Source organism: Sorghum bicolor, chromosome 8 (genome assembly GCF_000003195.3).
Source record: "Sorghum bicolor cultivar BTx623 chromosome 8, Sorghum_bicolor_NCBIv3, whole genome shotgun sequence".
In the NCBI taxonomy this organism is placed as follows: domain Eukaryota; kingdom Viridiplantae; phylum Streptophyta; class Magnoliopsida; order Poales; family Poaceae; genus Sorghum; species Sorghum bicolor.
The window spans coordinates 62,396,028-62,419,695 of NC_012877.2; the positions used below are offsets into that span (position 1 = coordinate 62,396,028).

Sequence of the window (23,668 nt, forward strand, 5' to 3'; positions counted from 1 at the left end):
TCATAGTATACTCACTTTACGTTACAAATCTTAATATTTTACTCTATAATTTTAGTCAAATGTGAAAATGTTTTGACTCTCCAAAATTCTTGAAATGACTTACAATTTGGGATAGAGGGAGTACGCTATTCAGCGCATAGCGGGCCCTAAAACGTTCACTATTATTGAGGAAACTGAGTTTTCTAATAAAGTCATTAATAGAGATAGGTCACTTAGACGTCCGCTAGTAATCGACTTACAAGCTGGTCTATATCTCAATATTATCTATTTTGAATCTATGGATTGATTTTTTTTTTTTTTTTTGATGTGAGCAGGTGTAAACCCCGCCAATCACGATTGTAATTTCTACTGACGTGCTCCCCGATGGATCGCCCTTGGATATCTGCTACGCGAAAGTTGCAGCAAGTTTCTGCTCCCCGGGTGGGCCAAAAGCTCTGGTACAGTTCCTGTCTTCCTCGCCAGGCTTTTGCTTGCCTGTTTACCACTGCCTTCTCATCCGTCCTAGAAAGACGTACGGAGTACTCCGTATATCATTAGATCAGACTCTGTGTAGTATAGTATATTGTTGTTGCATTATACTATTTATATTTATTTAAAATACTATTTATTAATATTGTTTTCATAAATTTAATAAAAATGTAAGTAAATTGATGACCAAATGAAGCCTTATTTGAATGTACATGTATTAATCTCAATTTACATGTCCTAAGTCATTCATCTCGATCCATACATGTTAAGTTTCATTCCAATTCGCTCCACACATGTGAATTGGAAACAGGGTCTAACTGAACCATGCGAGGAGAGCATGAGTTTCCTTTTTACCAGCTGTTACGGGATATGTGTTGATTAAACTTTTTTAACTTTGACTAAATTTATATAAAAGACGTGTAATATTTAAATCTCCAAATAATTTTATTTGAAAAGTATATTCAACAATCTATCGAACGATACTAATTATGTATTATAAATATTTATATGCTTATGGTTATTAATTAACACCACATACTGTAGTACTGTACTACTCCACTGAGGTCACGCGCCACAAGGGTACACAAATACATCCATACGATGCACATTCCGCGATGATCGATGTGTCGGGTAGTTATACACACGCATATAAAAAAGCTGCATACAGATGCAGAGCGCCATTTGTTGTTTTGTCCTGCTCTCTCTGCTATCGATGATGCTTCATTCTCAGATGTCAATGCTGCTCAGCTGTTGCACTCTAATTCTTCCTTCCTTTCTTGGAGCATTGTGCTATAGTTTTGTTCCTTCCGGTGCCAACTCGTGTATCAGTATTTGTGAACTGGAGCCACACCCAATCCTTCGTTCACAGACCGTTTTATTTATCTCCATTGTCTCCCAGCTCATCTACAGATACGGCCCTAGAGCACAGCACTCTTGCCAAGCCAAGATGCTCATAATCCTGCCACCTGCTGTTTTTTCTCCTGATTAGAACACGGGATTTTTCTCCTGAACTATGTTTTATGTGATACATGTGAATATGTGATACTCCAAACAGGCCAAATTTGCATCGCAGCCACAACAGTGCAGACAATCTAGTCAGAAAATTACCGGTACAAAGATAAAGGCGCCACAAAAGAAAACTGAGGAAAATAAAAGGCAAAAAAGAACCAAAAAAAAAAGGAGAGAAGATCTATGTACAACAGAACATGCCGATTAGATTGTTGGTTCTGTGCCAAGAACCACTTTGACTTTGCTTGAGCTGAGGCTGAGCACAAAAAAAGGAAGATGAGAGAATCTGCACTTGTCCAGCCAGCACATAAACACCTACACTACACGGTTCAGCATCACCATTGTATCTACAAAACTTTTGCTTCCTACTCAGTCTCATCTCATCCATCATTCATGCATGCACGCGCTTGAGCAGCAGCTACTAGCATCATAGTCAGGCTTCCTCCTCTCAGCTCAGAGCTCCAGGTGCTGCTCGTAGCACAGCTCGCTCATGCAGGGGGACAGGATCTCCTCCTCCAGCATCTTCAGCACGGCACTCATCGATGGCCGCTGCCCTGGGTCTGCGTCGGTGCACATCGCCGCGATGTCCAGGATGGCTTCCACGGCTTCCACCTCCACGTCACCGCATTGCTCATCGATGATATCCTCCAACCGGTGCTCCCCAGTTAGGGTGTTCAGCTGCAGAAGCAGTAATGGATTTTCAGAATTTCACATGACTCTTACTCATTACTACTTTTTTTTAAGGTAGAAAAGGTAAAGAAGAAAAAAAAAAGAACACTGCTTAGTTACCCAGCCAACAATGTTCAGTCCCTTCTTGATGAAGCATGAGTCGGTTGGCCTCTTTCCGGTCACCAGCTCCAGCAAAAGCACTCCAAAGCTATACACGTCTGATTTTTCAGTAGCATGCCCATTTTGCAAGTACTCTGCCACCAAAGTCAAAGTAACCAACCAGTTTCAGTTTTCATCAACTGGAGCTGCTCAACATTATGTCTTGAAATACATGTCTATGAATTACAACTTCCTACTAAACATTTTTTACTGTTCTTGTTTAACTTCATGCTGTTGGTAGCTTTGCCCTACAAGGTGACAAGGTGTGTTTGCAGTCTTATATTCCAGACAAGTAAAACTTAATTCCTACTGTATAACTACTAGATGTCTTTTTGACAGCGTAGAAATCACAAGGATATCATCCAACTAGCAAGATAAGAGATATACCTGGTGCTAGGTATCCAAAGGTGCCCGCCACGACAGTGGTAACATGGGCAGCATTGTCTACAAGCAGCCTTGCAAGGCCAAAATCAGAGACACGAGGCTCCAAGCTTCTATCTAGCAGGATGTTACTGGCCTTGATGTCCCTATGCACAATCCCAGGCGAGCAATCATGGTGGAGATATGCCAGACCTCGAGCCGACCCAAGGGCGATTTTCATGCGCGCGTTCCAGTTCAATGGCTGGTCCTCTTGTTCATCTCCTGCCGTAGGCACCACATCATGTAAGCATCAGGTAAGAAGGCATTACACTGGTGTAAAAAATTGTGATCATGGTCATGCCTAGAGATGCGAGAATGTAGGCATCCTTACCATGAAGGTAGCAATCCAAGCTGCCCAGTTCAACAAAATCGTATATGAGTAGCTTTGCTGTGGCGAGCCTGCAGTAGCCTCGCAAATTGACAAGATTTATGTGCCTGATGCTGCCCAGAATCTCAAGCTCCTTCTCGAAGGTCCTGTCACGACTTTCGCGGCTGAGGTCGATCCTCTTGACGGCAAATGACGTGCCATCATCCATCACCATTTTGTACACTGTGCCAAATCCCCCACAGCCAACCACATCTTCTTCATCAAGCAGCTCCAACCTTCTAATAATCTCACTTGACGAATATGGAAGGTTCCACTGGTATGTCACAAGCTTTGCACCTAAATGATGACAGGATCGTATGTAAAAATAGTGGTTAGTGGCTGTAATTGGCATTGTCTTTTTTGTTGTTGTGGAAACAGTAGGAAATGGTGCCAATTCATTACCATCAGGAACGGTTTGCTTGTCCATCTTTACATAGTTTCCACCAATGCTCTTTTTCCTGGACAGCAAGCAAACCCATAGGAATCCGAGTACAGCTATCAAGGCAAGAGCCAAGGTTGACATTGAGCCGATCACGATGCCATTCAGAAAGTGTGATGTCTTGTTGTTATTGATTGGAGAAACGCCTGATTGAATTAGAAACAAATAGCTCCGCCAGTCAGTGACACAAACATTGCACGTGCACCAAAATTGTGAAAAAAAAAGAGTTCAACACTATGATAGAATAGAAATGGAAGACTTGCCAGCTGAAGAGAGCGGATCGGAGTGTGGCAGCACAGCAGGAAAGCCGAGTGTTCCACGGCAAGCCTTCTGGATGGACAAGCCACAAAGCTCCAGATTTCCAACGAACCTGCATCACGTGAACAAATGCACAACAACAATAAATACAGCTATCCAACATCATAACTAGAAGCACGCAGGTAAAGAAGGGACAAATGAGCTTACGAGCTGCTTTTGAAGGTTCCGAGGACACCAACATTTGGGATCTCTCCGGAGAAGAAATTTGTAGACAGGTTCCTGGGAGATGCATGGTAAGAGCGTGCCCTCTCATCAGTTTTTTTACTTTTACATCATCAGCAGTTCAGCATTGTGCGTTTCCAACAAGGGAATACGAAAATGGCACACGAAAACTTACAGAAAGCGAAGGTGAGTAAGACTTCCAATCGAGGCCGGTATTGTGCCCCTCAACAGATTGCTTGATAGGTCCCTGCAATTCGAACACATTTTTTAGTTAAAAAACAATAATAAAACTGTAAAATTAAATACAAGCAGGCAATGAGAATGTGAAGGACCATACAAGATTGTGAGGTGCAAGAGCTCGCCAATCTCTGAAGGGATGCCTCCTTGCAGGTAGTTGGCTCTCAGGTAACTGAACATACACACATAGTTAAATAATAATAATAAAAAAGAAGCAAGCATTTGAACACTCTGCTGAACAAATCGGCAACACTGGACTATTCTAATACTAGTAGTAAATAATAAATCATACTAGTAGTATCTCACATTGCCCTGAGCTCGGTGCAGTTCTTGATCTCTGCAGGGATTGGGCCGTGCAAGCTGTTCTGGTGCAGAGCTCTGAAAAGGGAAAAGGCTACATTCAGAGGCAACACACAAAAAGAAAAAGACAACGCAGTTGGTATCACAGATATGGCTGCCTTTTTATTCAGGAAAATACAATACTTCTAAATCTAAGAAAAACAGTGAAGAAAAAACATTTGGTCCTAGAAATCTTTCAAACAAGTCTTACAGTCTCTGCAGCTTGTCGAGCCTCCCGATGCTGGGCGAAATGATGCCCCCGAGCTGCATGTAGGGGAGGTTTCTGCACAGAGAAGAGCACGCACGCGCATGGCGCATTATTGTTATTGTTGTTATATTCATCAGTGGCAAAGGAAAGCAAAAGCAGGGGGCAAGGAATCCAAGAAGAAGGCGTCGGTAACCGAGCCATGAGCACACATTTGGGGGAACATCTGATTCAAATAACCGAGGCACAGAAGAAAAAGAAAAAGAAAAGACAGAGAGAAAGAAAAATAAAAGGGGGAGATGTACTGTTAAGATAATATGGAAGCTAGAAATGGGAAGAGCAATAAGCAGGATGAGGCGAGGAGGAACGGACATGGATTGGACCCTGAGGTCGGGAACGGAGCAGGAGATGCCCTCCCAACCGCAGGGGTTAGGGTCACTGGGCCGCCAGCTGGTGAGACGCTGCACGGTGGCGTTGAAGGCCAGCTTGAGCTCCAGCAACGCCTCGCCTGGAAGCAACCAAGCAAGCAAACAAGAAACAGCGGGTCAGCACTGAACACTCGGCAAGCGAGACGACAGCAATAGCGTCGCGGGGCTGGCGGAAGGAAATGCAGCAAGCAGACGTACCGTCCGGGGTGAGGGCCATGGCGGCGGGCGTGGAGGAGAAGCAGAGGCAGAGGAGAAGGGCGAAGGCCGTGGCGGCGATCTTGTCCATGGCGGAGTCGGAGGCGGAGGCGGCGGCGGTGGTCGGCTTCTCTCTCTCTCTCCTTGTCATTGGGTGGTGCGAGGAGAGGATTTGAAGGAGGAGAGGGGAGCAGTGGAGTGGAGTGGAGTGTGCGAGAGAAGGAAGAAGGGAAAGGACGTGCCTTTAATTTTTTTAGTCTGATGAGCTCTGACGGGAAAAAAGGCTGACCCGGATGGACGTGCTTCCCGTGACTTGGCCCACTGGCGAGTGGGTCCACCTGCTGTGCGCCTTCTTGGGCCCAGATGTCAGTGAGAAGCGCCGCGTAGGCACGGCCCACGACGTACGGACAATGAGCAGCTACAGTAGACACTACTGTACGTATGCTTTTGTTTGTGTTCGTACGTTTTTCTCCCTCCCTCCCCAAGAATAGAGAAGCCGTTGTTGGCATTGTGGTTGTGGAGGATGCAGAGTATACAAAGATTTGAGAAATTTTTTAAAAGCTTTTATGCTATGCTATACGCCTTTTCCTGCTTGAGAAAAGAATGTGAAAGATTGTCAAGGTCAAAGTACTGTCCGATAAAAAGTACTATCCGTTGATTTGTTAGGAGCGAAAAATATTGTTGAATGGCTATTGGCTAGCAGATTCAACGGATAAAATCAAGCGAACAGAACCAAAGTATTGTCGTTACAACTATAAATCTGATTAGTTTTTTATATTAGTTTTAGTCAGTACTAGATCTTATGTAGCATAGTTTAAGGCCTTGTTTAGTTTACTCCAAAACCTAATTTTTTAAAATTTCTCGTCACATCGAATATTGTAATACATGCATGAAATATTAAATATAGATATAAAAATAATAATTACACAATTTACTTGTAATTTGCGAGACGACTTTTGAGGCTAGTTAGTACATGATTGATAATAATTGCTAAATAAAAACGAAAATGCTACTGTGTCAAAAAAATTCACCTCCTCAACTAAACAAGGCCTAGTCAAAGTAAAGGTAGGGTCTCGATGTTAGGTTATTCTATGCACGAAACCGTATTTGATAAAATTGTGTTTGGCTATGTACATTTTGTTACATATAGTGACCTTGTTATTCTAATTGAGATCTCATGCTTCTAATAGAGCTACGAGGGATAAGAAAGAATACTTCATTATATGCATGTATTAGCTTGTGAAAATCTGTACTACGTATTAGATCTTATGGACCGCCTAGATGTCGTCTTCTTTATTTTGCTGATAAGCTATGGATAAAAGTACACATTCTAAACAGGTCAATGTGAAAAAGGCCGCGCTCAGAAGATTCGTCTCGTAAATTTCAACCAAACTGTGTAATTAGTTTTTATTTTCGTCTATGGCCTTGTTTAGATGCGAAAAGATTTTGGATTTCGCTACTGTAGCACTTTCGTTTGTTTGTGGTAAATATTATCCAATCATGGACTAACTAGGATTAAAAGATCCGTCTCATGATTTACAGTTAAACTGTGCAATTAGTTTTTATTTTCGTCTTTATCTAATGCTTCATGCATGTGCCGAAAGATTCGATTTGACAGAGAATCTTGAAAACTTTTTGATTTTTGGGGTGAACTAAACAAGGCCTATATTTAGTACTCCATGCATGCGTCTAAAAATTTGATGTGACGGAGAATCTTGAAAAATTTTAGGTTTTTGAATGGAAGTGAACAAGGCCATAGAGAAGGCGTTGTTGGCCTTGTGATCGTGGACAGTGGAGGACGTAGAATACAAAGATTTGAGTAAATTTTAAAAGCTTTCATGTTAATTTTGTTAGGGCTTTATTTAGGTCCAAAAAGTTTTTGGATTTTGAAACTGTAGCACTTTCATTTTTATTTGACAAATATTGTTCAATCATAGAGTAACTAGGCTTAAAAATTTGTCTCGCGATTTACAGACAAATTATGCAATTAGTTTTTGTTTTCATCTATATTTAATGTTCCATGCATGTGCCGCAAGATTCGATGTGACAGAAAATCTTAAAAAAAAATAGTTTTTGAGTGAACTAAACAAGGCCAGGTATAGTTACCAGCCTAAGGATAGTCACCTTGAGATCTCGTACTTCTAATAGAGGTAGGAGCAAGACGAGGAATATTTCATTATCTATGTATATCAACTTGTGAAAACCTACATTATTTAGGGGTTGTTTAGTTGGTGAAAAATTTGCAAAGTGCATTGTCCTTTATATTTGACAATTATTGTCCAACCGTAGACTAACTAGGTTCACATCTCATAAATACGAATTATGCAATTAATTATTTTTTATCTATATTTAATGCTCCATACATGTGAGTCGCAAGATTTGATGTGATGTGGAATCTTGAAAAAATTGCAAAATTTTTGGAAACTAAATAGCCCCTTAATATGATCAAATCTCTATTTTGACCACCATGTAATTAATCCGAACAAGCAATACAAGCTAACACAGACAACATACAAGCTGCATAAATCTAAATATTTCCAAAACCTAACTCATATATATGGTTTTGAGATTCTACGCGGTTATCATGATCATAGCTTATTCTAGTGATGGTTTTGACTTCATTCGCTTGTTTTATAATTCGTATTTTTTTTGCTAGTAAGTAAACAGTACTTTGAACCATGGTTTTTTTCTTGATCGGGTGATTAGCCCGTTTTTCATTAAGAGAAAAGTAACCACATGTTACAACGGGTAGACGAAGGCGAGACACCAACACCAACAACGGGTTTAAAGAGCTGGAGCCTGAAAACAAAACTTTGAGACACAAAGCTGTTACAACGCAGGAAACCAGACTGATTACAATGCATTCAAGAATTGCGACCAAGCAGGAGCCGTCGTAGATATGGTCCGAAGCCTAGCCATAGCCCACTCGGTTGCCTCACTGGCCACCTTCCTGCAGATGCCATAGGCGTCGCTGACAGGTGAGTGCTCAAAGGTGACTGAATTCCTTTCTTTTCAGAGAACCCAAGCTACGAGCAGAAACATGGAATCGAAGAGATCAACCATGGTTTTTAGACAAGCCGAACAAGCTTTGTCCGACATGGAGCTGTTACGCGAGGAGATGGAACCCAGCAACGCGAGGGTGCATTTCTGGTCCACGTGGCCAAATCACAACTCTTCATTTTTTGGAACCCTAAACGCGAGTTGTAGTCGTTTTTGTCCACGTGGCAGATTTTCTATCACATCAAATTTTACGACACATGCATAAAGCATTAAATATAGATAAAAATAATTAGCTGTACAGTTTACTTGTAATTTGTAGGATGGATCTTGAATCTAGGTAGTCTATAATTGAACAATATTTATCAAATATAAATGAAAATACTACCATATTCATTTTAAAAAAATTGGAACTAAACAAGGTCCAAACATTCGAATGAGTGCGTGGAAGGAAACTGCTCCCGTTTGAATGTACTCCTACATTTGAATGCTACTCGTCGTCGGATCGGATCGGATTCATTTATTATCGCGGGTTGAATCCCTGGCCTGGCCCACCACTCAGATGAGATGAGAGACAGGTGCCGGATTGGCCTCGTACGGACCGGACAGGAAAGGGGAGTCCTCGACCAAACCAAACTAGCCGTTGAGTCTTTGAAGATGAACACAACTAGTGAATGGTTTATGGGTTGAGATGAGAAAAATGATTTTCACTATATTGTCAGTATATATAAACCTATGTTCTAAAATTATATCGATATCATTTTTATTTATACAAGGACCTTTGATGCAAAATTCATATCTAGAGCACGTTAGATAAATAAGATAACCTGGTAGCATGCGATAATCCATTTATCGAAAGCTCCAAACTTATGCCTAGATATCAAAGTAATTATCGTTTGGCTGCACACACTATGGTTAGAGTAGGTATATGCGTGTAAAAGAGCTCATGGCCCAATGGTTAGAATTAGTTAGGTTAGTCTTTATGGGGGTTTCATGTCCCTATTTTCAAGACTTCAAGTGTTGAAAAAGTGTAAATAAGTTTCATCCTCATAAAACTTATTTTAGCCATTAAAAATTTTATCACATCTCTCTTCGTTTATACCATGTCATGCCAGCTTGTTTAATGTCTACTAAACTCACATTGACCGGACTTATATAAAGAAAACTCTCCTCATCGGCAAAGACAGTGTTCGGTAATTTTCTTTGGTTATTAGCAAGATTGAGTCCTTCTATCTTAATTTTTCTTTAGTTAGCAAGGTTCAGTCCTTATCTCCATAAATAGTAATGCCACGTGGAAAATCATGTGGATTGCTTTTTTATAGGCACCTTGTCCCCTTTTTTAGTTTCCAAAAAAATTCAAAATTTTTCAGTTCGCTATCACATCGAATCTTTAGACGTATGCGTAGAGCATTAAATATAGACGAAAATAAAAATTAATTATGATTGGATAATATTTATGATTTGCGAGACGAATCTTTTGGGCCTAGTTAGTCTATGATTGGATAATATTTGTCAACTACAAATGAAAGTGCTACAATGTCTATTTAGCATAAACTTTTGGAACTAAACAAGACATTTCCAAAAAAGTTTACAAAATTTTTCAGATTCTCATCACATCGAATCTGGTGACACATGCATCGAACATTAAATATAGATAAAAAAATAACTAATTATATAGTTTGCCTGTAATTTGCGAGATGAATCTTTTAAACCTAATTAATTTATAATTAAACAATATTTATCAAATACAAACAAAATTGTTGTCGTGTCTATTTTGCAAAGAAAAAAATAGAACTAATCAAGGCCATGCATTCCGGTTCTCCCTACCCAAGCAAGAAAGGACATTGATCGCGGTGCTGCTTAACAATAGTGGTGGGGTCCGGACTCCGGCGGCAGGCAGGCAGCAGGGCCCAGGCACAGGCAGGACGTGTGCACGGCCGCAGAAATCGGTAACGGTGTCTGTCGCGACCACCACGACGAGACGACATTTTAATAAATAGTAATTCGTCCTACCATTGCTAGCCACAAATCCACGGTTCAAATGATCTTTTTTGAAGATTTTCGAATCTACGGTGCTATTGGATTCATATCGCGGCCTTGTTTAGTTCAGTTCAAAACACCAAAAACACTTTTTAAGATTTCTCATCACATCGAATCTTGCGGTATATATATAAAATATTAAATATAGATTAAAACAAAAAGTAATTGCACAGTTTATCTATAAATTACGAGATGAATCTTTTAAGCCTAATCTCACGCCAAAGTGCAGGTCTGTGGCCGTCCCGTCTCACGGGGATGCACGTGCCGCTGTATATGGGTGAGGCCGGGGTTCGGAGGTTTTTCGCGAGCTGCGTGAGAAGTTCATCTTCTTAATGAAAAACCGGTGGGGACGTCATTCCCCCGCGGCCCGCTTTTTTTATGTTTGTCAAATAAAAAAGAAAGTGCTACAGTATCAAAATCTAAAAATTTTTTAATCTAAACAAGACCTTAGTTTGTGAAATTTTTTAAGTTTAGCTACCGTAGTATTTTTTTTATCTGGTAATTACTATTTAACTGTAAATTAACTAGATTCAAAAAATTCATCTCACAAATTACAAATAAACCATACAATTAAATATATTTTTTATTTATATTTAATGTTATATATAAATATATTCAAAGTTTGTATGTGATAAGAAATATTGAAAATTAAGTGAATGTTCTGCAACATGCAACGTGGCGTCGTGCGTACGGACGGTTTGCAAGCAGAAACGCCGGCCGGAAACGTGCACTAGCCGTTGATGGCCCTGCCCTCGGAGTGGGACCCATCACCCGTTCGTTTGAGGCCTTATTTAATTCACCTTAAAATACAAAAAAAACTTTTAAGATTTTCCAGCACGTCAAATCTTTCGACACATATATTGAGAATTAAATATACATAAAAAGAACAAATAATTACACAGTTTGATTATAAATCACGAGATAAATCTTTTAAAACTAGTTAGTCTATAATTGAACACTAATTACCAAATACAAAGTGCTACAATAGCGAAATCTAAAATAAATTCGGATCTAAACAAAGTCTAAGTTTATCAATCAAATCTACCGACCATTCAGAATTATTTATCTTTTACAATAAATAAGGCAACAATACTTTTTACCATAACTTGTCAGCCAAACCAACAAAGCTTTGAAACCAACCAAACCTACTCTAATGTGAGCCAACGTACGAGCAGGCAATCTACCCTACTGTTTACCTACTTCCTCCGCTCAAAAAAAAATATATAATCTCGTTTCCAGATAAGTTAAACAAGTTTAACTAGTTTTATTTATAGAAATTTAGCACCTATAGTTCCTGATAACTTTATTATAAAAATATATAACCCTAAAAGAGGAAATGCTACTGGTTTGGTTTGGTTTGAAAAAAATACTAACAAACCTTGAAACGACCCCGAAACACAATATTTGCACGATGACTAATCACATAGTGAGGAAAACTGAAAGTTATTCTATTCCTCACAAATTATAAGATGTTTAGCATTTTTTGATTTATATCTTTTACTGAAAGTATAGATATAATAAATATATATTAGATGTTTAGCAAATTATGAATCTAAAAAAACTAAAACTTAATTTGGAACAAGAGAGAACAATTCTTGAAAAAGATAAGGCCAAACATCCATAGTCCAATCCATAGCACCTACACAACCCCTAATTACAACCACTGTTGATCTCTAATCACAACATTTACGCGACCTCATAAATGTTGTAAACTTAAGCTGTGAGTTGGGGTGTGTGTGGTGGGGGGTGAGGTATCGCCTTATCACATCAAATCTTTGAACATATGGATAGAACATTAAATATAGATTAAAAAATAACTAATTATACTAATGACGAATTATCACATCCGGATGTAAAAGAGCATTCGGGTGCCAAATCACATGTGCGCCAGGATCTCAATTTCACACACATGGATCGACATCATCAATGGTACAAAACACAGTGTTCAAACGAATTACATAAATGAGTATAAATGTACCATTATTACAAGCCATTGGATCAAAGTACGAACGGAAAGCATAAACTAAATTGTTCCAAGAATTAAAAGGTGAAACTAAATCATGCCGACCTAGCAGGACGGTGGGCACAATTAACCGAACCGAGGAACTGAACCGAAAGAACTGGAACTGAAACCGAAAGAAACGAATCTGAAAAAATCGGTTCCTTATTCGGTTTCAAGTTTTGAGGAACCGAAATAACCGGAAACAATTTGGTTCCCACCCTCGGTTAACCGAATTAACCGAAATTCATGAATTTTATTTTACTTACTAGTATTTTGTAAGACAAAGTTTGATTTTTGTGTGACGTCTCATACTAAATTACTATGTATTTATGTTACTATATTGCTATTATTCTCTTATCAATTATTATTATCTAAATTAGAAGTGGTGTTGCCTATATTTTCTTTAAAACCTACATATTTTTTTGTATTAACCTTTGCTGAAAAAATTCGGTTAGTTCGGTAAAAACCGGAACCGAACCGAAATAACCGAAAACCGAACTGCTCGGTTCCTAAATTTTTTTGAACCAATCGAGAACCGAATGCCCACCTTAAGTTAGCAGCCCCAACTTGCTACCGAAAATAATAGTCAATGATCCCTTTCACTAATAGTTAGTTGGTCTATTAATAACTCTTTTAGATCCACTAGTAATAGTTCTAGGTGCCAAGTATTAGCATTGGTGAATCTATAGACTCTTGGTATTGAAAGAGAGTAGTACATAATAAACTGTCATAATTTTTTAGACAAACGAACAGGCTGATAACTGCTGCTCTTCTAGAGAATGGAAGGCACAAACAATTTCAATTAATTTCTGTTGACTAGCAGGTAGCTGAACTCTCACCTGTCTATTTATTGTCAAAATAAATAAAGTCCTTCCATGGTGCCATAATATGCTTCAAGACCAATCAACTTCATCCTATAAAAAAAAGAGAGCTCAATTCAGCTCTGGCCGAGCCCAACTGGTTCCCTGGAGCCTGCTTTGAAGCCTACAACTGAAGACTAGAAATAACGGATTGCGATCTCCTCGTGCACTCCGCCAACCGCCGTCGCCACAGCCGCCCGCCCCGCCAGGCGCCACTGCCTCTCTCCAGGTGACTTAGGCAGGCTGTGAGGTGAGCTTCGTCTCCTCCTCCTCTCTCCTCTGCTCTTCTCTTGGCGGCCTACCCTTGTCGGCCGGTGGCCCGCCTCTGCAGGCGCCCGCGTGATCTCTCTCTCTCTCTCTCTCTTTCTTTCTATTGGAACGGATGGATCACGGGTTGATGCTCCACTGTTGTTGCGTTTCTGGATTCGCAGGTCGCTCGGTGTTGCCGAATAGTCCGGACCGCCGCCGGCCATGGCATCCAACGGCATCGCCCCCAGAGGTATTATCGCGTCGCGTCTTCTCTGATAAACACCCTCATTCACACTTCGGCGCGTCCATTCTCATTCTAGATCCAGTTCCAGCGACCGATCTGACATGTTGGGAGGTGGACTTCCACTATATTGGGTGGAATTTTGGTTTATGTTGCTCGCGAGCTAGGAATTGGTTGTTCTCCATGTAAATCTAGCGCCTTTAATTTCGTTCTGCGGCCATTGGGGGCGTTCTGGATGCTCCATGATCCTGCTCTCATGCCTCAATCCTTGTGTATGTGTACCGATATCTCTTTGTTGGACAGTACTCTAGATTTCATAGGATCCTTTGCTAGCTTTCCACGGCTTGTTGGTATGGTATTTCCTAGTTTGCTGCAAAATACGTCCACAAGTTCTGTTTCTCTTTCTCCCCTTTGGTGGACTGCACAGGTGGGAGTGCCACACACACTACTTTACTTGGCTGCATGTAACAAGCTACTGCAATTACTTTATTCTGTTATAGTTTTCAAGTTTTGTTTGTACCATCGGAAGGATGTATAAGCAACCATGGTTTATACACATGTTTTTTTTTAAAAAAAGAAAAATCTAGATGACTTTTCTATGTTCAGCAGTTAATAATCTTTTCTTTCTTCCTCACAGATGTATGTGTTGTCGGTGTTGCACGCACCCCTATGGGTGGTTTTCTTGGTGCCTTGTCTTCCTTGCCCGCAACAAAGCTTGGCTCTATAGCAATTGAAGGTGACATCCAAATAATCTTTTTTTTTTCTGAGCTACGAACAAGGTGTATCTGTTTCGCCACAATAATAGCACTGACATGAGCATGGTTGGGGCTGTTAGCTGCTCTGAAAAGAGCAAATGTGGATGCGGCTCTCGTGCAGGAGGTCTTTTTCGGAAATGTCTTGAGTGCTAATTTGGGACAGGCTCCTGCAAGGCAAGCCGCTCTGGGTGCAGGGATACCAAACACTGTTGTTTGCACCACTGTTAACAAAGTCTGCGCGTCTGGCATGAAGGGTCTGAGCCTAATTCATCTATCCATGCTTGTATAATCTGCTCACTGTTTAGTCTTTGTTTACATGTGTGAGACATATATCATCTGACCATGCTCTTCCTCACACTCTGCAGCTACTATGTTCGCCGCACAGACAATTCAGCTGGGTATCAATGATATTGTTGTTGCAGGTGGCATGGAAAGCATGTCCAATGCCCCAAAGTACATTGCTGAAGCTAGGTATGCAAAGTGCTGTTTTGATTTATCCGGTATCATGGTGCATGACCAAAGCACAATCTTGAGTTATTTGACAGATAAAAGCTGTTTACTTATTTAAATTGCACTTTCTACACTTGGTTTTAGTGATTCGAGCATTCACCATCCGCAAGTCAATTAAAAAAGTGGCCAGTTTTATGTTGAAATTATGTATGCTCTTGGTTAAAACAGATTCCAACTGCTATAATCTGACAAACGTGCTAATTACAAAATACAGGAAAGGGTCTCGTTTTGGACATGACACACTTGTTGATGCCATGCTTAAGGATGGACTTTGGGATGTATACAATGACTGTGCCATGGGAATGTGTGCTGAGCTTTGTGCTGACAATCATGCCCTCACAAGAGAAGACCAGGTGTCTCACTGCCTTCTGTTATGACTTTTATTCCTATATTTGTCAACACCCATGTTGTAGTTTTCAGTAGTTGGTCAATATTGGCAATTATTGTTTTCAGAGTACTCTTAGTTTTTTCTTCGTCATCATCATGCCCCTTGCAGTTTGAATTTCTTGTTGGCATTTGTTTTGAGGGTGCCCTGAATTTTAATTCATCACCACCAGATCCCATACAGTCTGTATATCTTCTTCTCTTCTTCTTCTTCTTCTTCTTTTTTTAATCATGGTTATCATCCTGAATGGTCTGGACTGGCATCTTCATTCCCATCTGTAAGGTGAATTAGTAGTTTGGACCCTTCTAGGAGCAATGAACATCAGGATTGTCACATGATTGCTAGGGTGGGCTTAAAAGATAGTCTGGATCTTCAAAAAACCATCTATTTGATGTGCCATGAAAAAGTACTATTTGTGTCCCTATCCTTCTTCAAGCTATGCTATATCAGTACATAACATTACACATCGATACCTCAGTTATTTTCCTATATCCGTTTTCATTTTTCTTCTAATAATTATGGTCCTGTATGAGTTACCTGGGAATATCTTCCCATATCTGATGCTATGTATTTTCGTATATATTGTAGTGCAATATTATTTGCATTTATGGTGTATTGATTTTACTTTTATGTTCATAGGATGCTTTTGCTATCCAAAGCAACGAGCGTGGAATTGCTGCTCGTGACAGTGGTGCTTTTGCATGGGAGATTGTTCCGGTGATTTTCTTTCTCTTTGCTAGAACTAATAATTACAGTATATGCTTTGTTTGGCTTCGTTATTATGTTCAATGTTTTTTCAACCAGATTGAAGTTCCTGTCGGGAGGGGAAAACCACCTGTACTTATTGAGAAAGATGAAAGCCTGGATAAGGTAAATTTTCTCATGCAGCAAAGACATAATACTGGCATGCCCTTTGATTCATTATTTGTCCTATGGGAGCAACAGGCCTCCTTACATGGGGGCTTGTGAAGATGATTGTTTCACTTATGCCATGCCAATTTCTTGTCTCTCTTAGTTTGACCCAGCAAAACTGAAGAAACTCCGCCCAAGTTTCAAGGAGAATGGTGGTACTGTTACAGCTGGAAATGCTTCTAGTATAAGGTAACTTCTCGACGTTTACATTATTATTACTTAGTCCTTTTAAGTTTATCTTCAGCTGTATTATAATTCTTGTGATTAACTAGGGTGATAGTTAACTTGTTTCTTTACATTATGCTTGCATTTTGTTATTTTTGTTGCTGTCCTGTGTATACCATATTTGATTTGTGTTTGTTCTTATGAATTGGCGCTCCTATTATGTTTTAGGTGCTTGGTATGCTCTAATTTGTTAAATCAATTGTAACTTTTCTTCTTATAAATGATTTATTATCACATAAGAAACTAAAGAAGTGTTTCTAATATCTTATGCCTTTTTTTCAAAAAATAAAAAATAAAAAATCTTATGCCCATTCGAAGGAAAACCAGCCTATGTGTATAATGTCTCCTTGGCTGTCTTCAAAATTCTTTCATCTCACTTTGCACTTGCTGTTTTTCCATTCACTGGTACTGGCCAGTGTGTACTGCCTACTATCCGCTTGTGTAGCTACAATCGGGCATATCTAATTTGCTTTTATATGGATCAGTGATGGGGCTGCTGCATTAGTTTTGGTGAGTGGGCAGAAGGCTCAAGAGCTTGGCCTGCAAGTCCTTGCAAGGATCAGAGGATATGCAGATGCAGCTCAAGTAAGCCACAGTAACAATTGTTATCCAACTTGAGAGTAGAATACGTTTCATCTTGATATTTACATTGTGATCTAAATGTTCAAGGATATTTGGAGTTTATTTTCTCGGACAGTTTTATGTTACTATCTAAATGTTCAACTATTAAAATTGTATTCTGGAATTTTATTTTGTAACCATGAATGTTGTTTATACAGGCTCCGGAACTTTTTACAACCACCCCAGCACTTGCGATACCAAAGGCTATAGCAAATGCTGGATTAGAGTCATCCCATGTTGATTTTTATGAGATTAATGAAGCATTTTCGGTATGTGCTGACTACTGAGAGTTTCTTTCACTCAATAATTGATTTTTGTAATAATATCTATTTTTACTTCGAGTACAGGCTGTTGCTCTTGCAAATCAAAAGCTTCTTGGGATTCCTTCAGTAAGTGCTACCAATACTGAGCTGTCATTTCTTGTGTGTAAATGTAAAAGGCTAAAAATGTTGTTTCCAGCAAATGCACCTTGATTTTTTTGTAGTTTGCTATGCAGCTGCAGGATTTAATAGCATGATAATAACATTTCTTGTGTGTGAATTTAAAAGGCTAAAATGTCATTTTCAGAAAATGTACCTTGATTCTTTTGTAGTAGTTTGCTATAGGCAGCAGCAGCATTTAATAGCATGATAATAACATGTGGATGCAGGAAAAGACTAATGTTCATGGAGGAGCTGTATCTTTAGGGCATCCTCTTGGGTGCAGTGGTGCTCGCATTTTGGTCACCCTTCTTGGTGTAAGTTTTATCTTAATCCCGTTGTTTAAAGATGCACAATGTTTTTCTAGTAGAAAAGTTGAAGGTAATCTGTAATTAAATAATGAATTCTGTCAAATACTTGAGGCCTTGACCGTATCATAGCGTTTGCCAGGAAGGGTAAATTATCTTTACTAGTATATTGTGCGTATCATAGCGTTTGCCATGAAGGGTAAATTATCTTTACTAGTATATTGCTATTGGGTTTTGTTATGAATTTTCAGTATGCAAAATATCTGCAAATAGGAACTTAGGTAACCCTGCAAATCCAAGCTTTAACATTGATACTTGACTCACAGATTATGAAAACTGTATCCATAAGTTCATATGACAGCATACTATTACCCTTTGTTTCACAAATCTTTGGTGTCGTCTTGTGCCATCAGTTTGGGACATTTTGCACATATGGTGGTCGTTCCTCATAGTCCTTGTTTCTTTTTAACAGGTTCTTAGGGTGAAGGGTGGCAAGATCGGGGTTGCTGGAGTCTGTAACGGTGGAGGTGGAGCATCAGCTCTTGTTGTTGAGCTCGCATAAGAGATATTGAACTTCGCTAGACTCGAAACAGTGAGTGTACCAACTTCAATTGCATTCATTTATTACATGATGGAGCATTGAAAATGACCATAATTTATCCCAGGTGCTGCTGCTATCTGCATAATTCAACCGAGCATGATTGAGCAATCATTCTGTCTTGCCGCTTCGGTCACCATAGCAACATGACGTCGCAGGCGCAATCATTCTAGCAATTAGCACCAGCTCCCTGAGGCGGACCTTGTACTCTTACGTTGATGTATGTTTAGTGTTGTAGCTTGCTGAACATTCTTAAGTTAATTCAGCAATAAAGCGTGGTGTGCTTCTGCTACCTGCATCTGCAATAAGAGAAATGGAGCAGCCTCTGCTCAATTCTATCCATCTGTACATCCTATTTGGAGGACTCCATTGACGCTGTTTTAGAAGTTTGTGTGAACTGAAATTCATCTACTGAAACTTTGAAGATGTTCTTTTTTCTTTGAAATCTGAATATTTGAAGATGTTACAATGGAGAAGCCGGGGTCCAGTCCAGGTAGAGCAGGGACTGGAACGGGATGTCATGGTGCAAGTCAGTTATGCAAGGTACTTGGAGGCTGCCTGCCTTGAGCTCTGTTCTGTTCTGAGCCTTGTGCTTGCTCTGCATCTGCTATAACATGCTCTGCTATCTCTTTCCTTGTGTTTATTAATTGCTGTCAGTCAGTCAGTCTCCAAAATTGAGATGGATGCTAATCATGTTGATATCATGAATGGAGGAGTCATCAAGCAATAATACATCAATTTGGATTCGCATTGCAACCTGTCTCCCTCCCTTGGCCTTTAATTATACGTCTACTGTTCTACCTATATACTAGTGCTCTTTTACTACAGTGCTACTTTTCTTCATACCCTGCACTGCACGGCAAGTTCGTCGTCCTTTTTTCCTTTTTGATTGATTTTGAGTAATTAATAAAAGGAAAAGGAGACGAAAATAGCTCCTCGCCTCGATCGTCCACAGCGTTCAGACAGGAGGAGGCGCTGCGGCCTTTCCCTCCAGCTCCAGCTCCACGTCGGCGGCTGCCGCCGGCTTCTTGAACCTGTACCAGCGCGCGCAGACGACGAAGTAGACGAGGTTGACCGCGGCCATGGCGGCGATAAGCAGGTAGAAGAGGTCGACGCGTCCCTTGTTGAGGTCCTGCGCCAGCCAATCGGGTCGTCCGTCGCTGCCACCCGTGGTGTGGTGCACGACGGTGACCATGAGGCCGCTGGCGTAGCTGGCGATGGCGAATCCCAGGAAGAGCAGCGCCCCCGCGACGCTGCGCATGTTCTCCGGGAACTGCTTGTAGTAGAAGTCGACCTGTCCGATGACGGCGAAGGCCTCGGAGAGTCCGGCCAGCATCTGCTGCGGCACGAGCAGGAAGCAGGAGGTGGCGTCGCCGACCCTGCGGCGGTGTCTCTCGACGGCGGCGGCGACGAGCATGGTGACGATGGAGAGCACGATCCCGACGCCGATCCGCTGCAGCTGGGTGATGCCGCCCTCGCGCTTGGTGACGCGCTGCATCGCCGGCACGAGCACGCCGTCGTAGAAAGGGAGCCAGAGCGTGAGCGCCAGCATGTTGAAGACGACGAAGGAGCCCGCCGGGATCTGGAAGCTGCTGCCGCGGGCGACGTGGCGGTCCGTCTGCATGGCCTGGAGCACGTTGTAGTTGCCGAGGTTGGTGAGCACGATGTAGTAGACGATGCCGGAGGACCAGACGGGGAGCAGCCGCGCCAGGCACTTGACCTCCTCCACCTGCTGCAGCGTGCAGAGGCGCCACGGGTTGACCGGCTTGTTGTCGACGTCGTCGGTGCGCACGGCGGCCTTGTCGAGGCAGAGGAACTGGTGGGTGTATGCGATCTTGGAGACGAGGCTGCTCCGGTGCGGCGGGTCGTAGAGGTCGGCGGGCGACGGCGCGGGGAGACGGCGGTTGCGGGCGGCGGCGACGAGGACCTGCGCGAAGCTGGTGAAGGGGCTTCCCTCGGGGCGGACGCGGACGTAGAGGCGCGTGCCCATGAAGAAGAGCGCGCAGGAGAGGCCCATGAGCGTGGCGGGCACGGCGAGCCCCAGCGCCCAGTTGACGTCGCTCTGGAGGTAGATGATGACGGTGGCGGATATCATCATGGCGATGGTGAAGGTGAAGTAGTACCAGTTGAAGAAGCTGTTGATGCCCCGTCGACCCGCCGGGGTGCGCGGGTCGAACTGGTCGGCGCCGAAGGCCAGGTTGCAGGGGCGGATGCCGCCGGCGCCGACGGCGAGGAGGGCGAAGGAGGAGAGCAGCACGGCCATCTGGAGCGACGAGGAGGGCCCGTTATTGATGGGGTGGAGCGACGGCACGGCGGCGGTGAGGGTGAGGATGATCATGCCGAGGAAGGAGGCGACGGAGGCGAGCGCGATGGTGGTGTAGCGGCCCAGGTAGGAGTCGCTGAGGAAGGCGCCGAGGAGCGGCGCCAGGTTGACGGTGCCCGACCACAGGCTCAGCAGCGTGGCGGCGTTCGCGCCCGTCATGCCGTACACGGTGGTCAGGTACACCAGCAGGTTCGCCGTCGTGCCGATGGTGCCCAGCTTCTCGCAAGTCTCGTTCCCTGCATGCCCCCCATATGCATGAATCATCGATTACTATACGATTCAGCCATTGCATGCATACGCTTGCGTTCATGCTCATGCATGGATCCATCCATCTTTTAGCTCAATGATCAATGAATGAATGATTGCTCGATCGATCAAGAGCTAGCAAAGTCATGCTCATACATGCATGCATGCATGCATGCATGCAGCCTTGATGCTGGGTGCCACGTAGGCAGACGCAGTCTATTTTTAGTGGCTGCACACACTGATCGATCGATCGATCGATCCAAGTGACGAAATCGAAACAGTGCACAGCAGCTTTTTAACTTTTCTTCATTTCACTGGGGTTTGAGCGGTGGTGAACTCCGTACTAGTACGTGCCTACTAGCTAGTACATGTACGTGGTGGTGAGTGAAAGCAAAATGGCTTGGTTGTGGCAGCTCCGTGCGTGGTCTTCGATCCATGATACATGCATGGACCACAGGAGCAGTGTGCACTGTGCAGTGCAGTATAGTAGCAGCAGTGCGCGTGGGTGCGCTTGCCTCCTTGTCCCCGGGCCCAATGATTGACAACAACAGCCAAATTACATGTGGTAACCATCACACGCTCGTTACATCAAGCAGGCAACATATATATATGCTACTGTACTCACCTAAATAGTAATTAAATAGATTCCTGTACTACTTACTCCATTTGATTTTTCTAATTCTCTGTATGTGCTGCTTTAATTTACACATGTACTCTCATGAATAAATAGATTCGTCCTAGAGTTGTCTTAAGTTTTTTTTTCTTAAAAAAACTTTTAAATTTTTGACTATTTCTAAAAAAAAATCCCTTAAAGATATTTATGACATCAAATTGGTATCATTAGATATAGCATATAATATATTTTTATAATATATTCATTTTATGTTATACATGTTGTTACCCTTTTCTATATATAAAGTTGATCAAACTAAATATACTTTGACTTGCACAGATTTTAGGAATTGATTTAATATTTGAGGACAGAGGGAGTATATAGATACAATATAGTTATTATGCAACAGCCGGTACTACTAAAATGGTTGAGTTCTCCTAGTGTTTTTAGTTAGTAATAAAATACTACCACTAGTCAAACACTAGGGAATCCTCACTAAGAGGCATTTACTAGCTAGGGAAAGTTTATACTAAATTTTAAATGCTAAAACACTAGGAGAACTCCACATTACTAGGAAAAATTGAAAAATCTGGTTGTGCGGTAGGAAGGCTATTTATAATTGGACCGATTAATTTAATCACCTTTTAGCGTGCATATATATATATATATATATATATATATATATATATATATATATATATATATATATAAGTGAAAAAAAGGAGAGGGGGGGGGGGGGGGTGGGTGGGGGAGCCGAGAGTTGATGAGGTTTGTTTTCTACTACTCGATGGTGTAGTACCTTTGTTGTGGGGAAAATTAAAAACAATTGAAATCCTAGGATACAACGTACGTATACAGCTAGTAGCAGTTGTCCGTAGGTGATATACCAAAGATGCGTGGTATAATATATGTGCAACTCCAAAAAAAATTAATTAAAGATGAAACTAGGAGATTAGTGTTTGTATTATATAACGTTTATGTACGTCTCTACTAGCTAGATTACCTACAAAAATAATTTGGTGGTACTTATTGTGTAGCTAGTATCACAAATATGCTAACTATTTTGTATATTATAATTTTGATGAAACCACAAATCGATTTGGTTTTTGAAAAGTGGAAATTATTACATGTTTTTGTTTTGTTTTATGAACGGAATTGAAGGAGGAGGAAGTATATGGTGTGGGAGGTCACCGTACCTATGACGTAGGGCATGGACTTCCATCCGCGGTAGTTCTCGGCTGGCTCGCCGGCGTCGGAGGATTCGTCGTCGTCGTCGTCGTGGGAGAGCTGCTTCATGTTGGAGGCCTTGTCGTCGTGCATCTCCAGCGGCGGCCGCTGATCGTCGACGGCTTTTATTAATTGCATCCTCCCCTGATGCATACAGTACGTACGATGGATGGAATCGAAGGAGGAGGACGGACAGCCTAGGCTAGAGCTGCTGCTGCTAAAGTGCTCTCAACTCAACTGCTCATGGATGGATGTGCTAGCTAGCTGATAATTAGAGTAGAGGAGAGGAGAGGAGAGTGAGTAGAGAGGAGCCACTGGGTCGGCCGTATAAATAAGCAAGCGCGCGAGCGAGGCACAGCTGCCTGCTAGCTTAATGCGAAATGAAAATTTTTTGGGTGTCACATCGAATATGTTGGAAGGATGTCGGGAAGAGTTTTTAAAAACTAATAAAAAAATAAATTACATAGCTCGTCAGGAAACTGCAAGGCAAATCTATTAAACATAATTATTCTGTCATTAGCACATATACTTAAAAGATTCGTCGCGCGATTTTCAACCAAACTATGTAATTAGTTTATTTTTTATGTATATTTAATTTAATATTCCGTGTATGTATCTAAAGATTCGATGTGATGGATGAAAAAAATTTTGGGCGAGAAACTAAGAGGGCCTTAGCTGCTGGCGAAAATGAAGGGGAAGCAGGCGATAGACTGCCGGACTCGT

The 23,668-nt window shown here is 41.6% G+C and overlaps 3 protein-coding genes across 3 annotated transcripts; 1 reads left to right on the forward strand and 2 right to left on the reverse strand.

The window, feature by feature from the left end:
- LOC8072346 (LRR receptor-like serine/threonine-protein kinase FEI 1) lies at nt 1,506-5,627 on the reverse strand. The gene is made up of 13 exons (XM_002443615.2): nt 5,418-5,627; nt 5,164-5,299; nt 4,798-4,869; nt 4,554-4,625; nt 4,348-4,419; nt 4,186-4,257; nt 3,996-4,067; nt 3,794-3,900; nt 3,494-3,676; nt 3,056-3,388; nt 2,692-2,946; nt 2,266-2,399; nt 1,506-2,154 (listed from the first exon to the last, which is right to left on the reverse strand). The coding sequence occupies exons 1-13, from the start codon at nt 5,563-5,565 to the stop codon at nt 1,930-1,932; spliced, it is 1,881 nt and encodes a 626-aa protein (XP_002443660.1). The 5' UTR covers nt 5,566-5,627; the 3' UTR covers nt 1,506-1,929.
- On the forward strand, nt 13,399-18,981 carry LOC110437679 (acetyl-CoA acetyltransferase, cytosolic 1-like). The gene is made up of 15 exons (XM_021466243.1): nt 13,399-13,563; nt 13,745-13,812; nt 14,441-14,539; nt 14,639-14,812; nt 14,924-15,029; nt 15,283-15,421; nt 16,093-16,170; nt 16,258-16,323; nt 16,469-16,554; nt 17,076-17,175; nt 17,370-17,480; nt 17,559-17,600; nt 17,861-17,947; nt 18,411-18,530; nt 18,604-18,981. The coding sequence occupies exons 2-14, from the start codon at nt 13,785-13,787 to the stop codon at nt 18,498-18,500; spliced, it is 1,206 nt and encodes a 401-aa protein (XP_021321918.1). The 5' UTR covers nt 13,399-13,563; nt 13,745-13,784; the 3' UTR covers nt 18,501-18,530; nt 18,604-18,981.
- LOC8065254 (protein NRT1/ PTR FAMILY 2.9) lies at nt 19,204-23,260 on the reverse strand. Its single transcript, XM_002443616.2, has 2 exons — nt 22,915-23,260; nt 19,204-21,095 (listed from the first exon to the last, which is right to left on the reverse strand). Exons 1-2 carry the CDS (start codon nt 23,096-23,098, stop codon nt 19,495-19,497), a joined length of 1,785 nt encoding a protein of 594 aa, XP_002443661.2. The 5' UTR covers nt 23,099-23,260; the 3' UTR covers nt 19,204-19,494.

Coding starts and splice junctions, on each gene's coding strand:
- LOC110437679 (XM_021466243.1), top strand. CDS start 13,785: ATGGCATCCAACGGCATCGCCCCCAGAG. Junction 14,540..14,638: donor TGGCTCTATAGCAATTGAAG/GTGACATCCAAA, acceptor TGGGGCTGTTAG/CTGCTCTGAAAAGAGCAAAT. Junction 17,481..17,558: donor AGATTAATGAAGCATTTTCG/GTATGTGCTGAC, acceptor CTTCGAGTACAG/GCTGTTGCTCTTGCAAATCA.
- LOC8065254 (XM_002443616.2), bottom strand. CDS start 23,098: ATGCATCAGGGGAGGATGCAATTAATAAAAGCCGTCGACGATCAGCGG. Junction 21,096..22,914: donor GTCCATGCCCTACGTCATAG/GTACGGTGACCT, acceptor GGGGGCATGCAG/GGAACGAGACTTGCGAGAAG.
- LOC8072346 (XM_002443615.2), bottom strand. CDS start 5,565: ATGACAAGGAGAGAGAGAGAGAAGCCGACCACCGCCGCCGCCTCCGCC. Junction 4,626..4,797: donor CTCGACAAGCTGCAGAGACT/GTAAGACTTGTT, acceptor TTCCCTTTTCAG/AGCTCTGCACCAGAACAGCT. Junction 3,677..3,793: donor CGATCCGCTCTCTTCAGCTG/GCAAGTCTTCCA, acceptor TAATTCAATCAG/GCGTTTCTCCAATCAATAAC.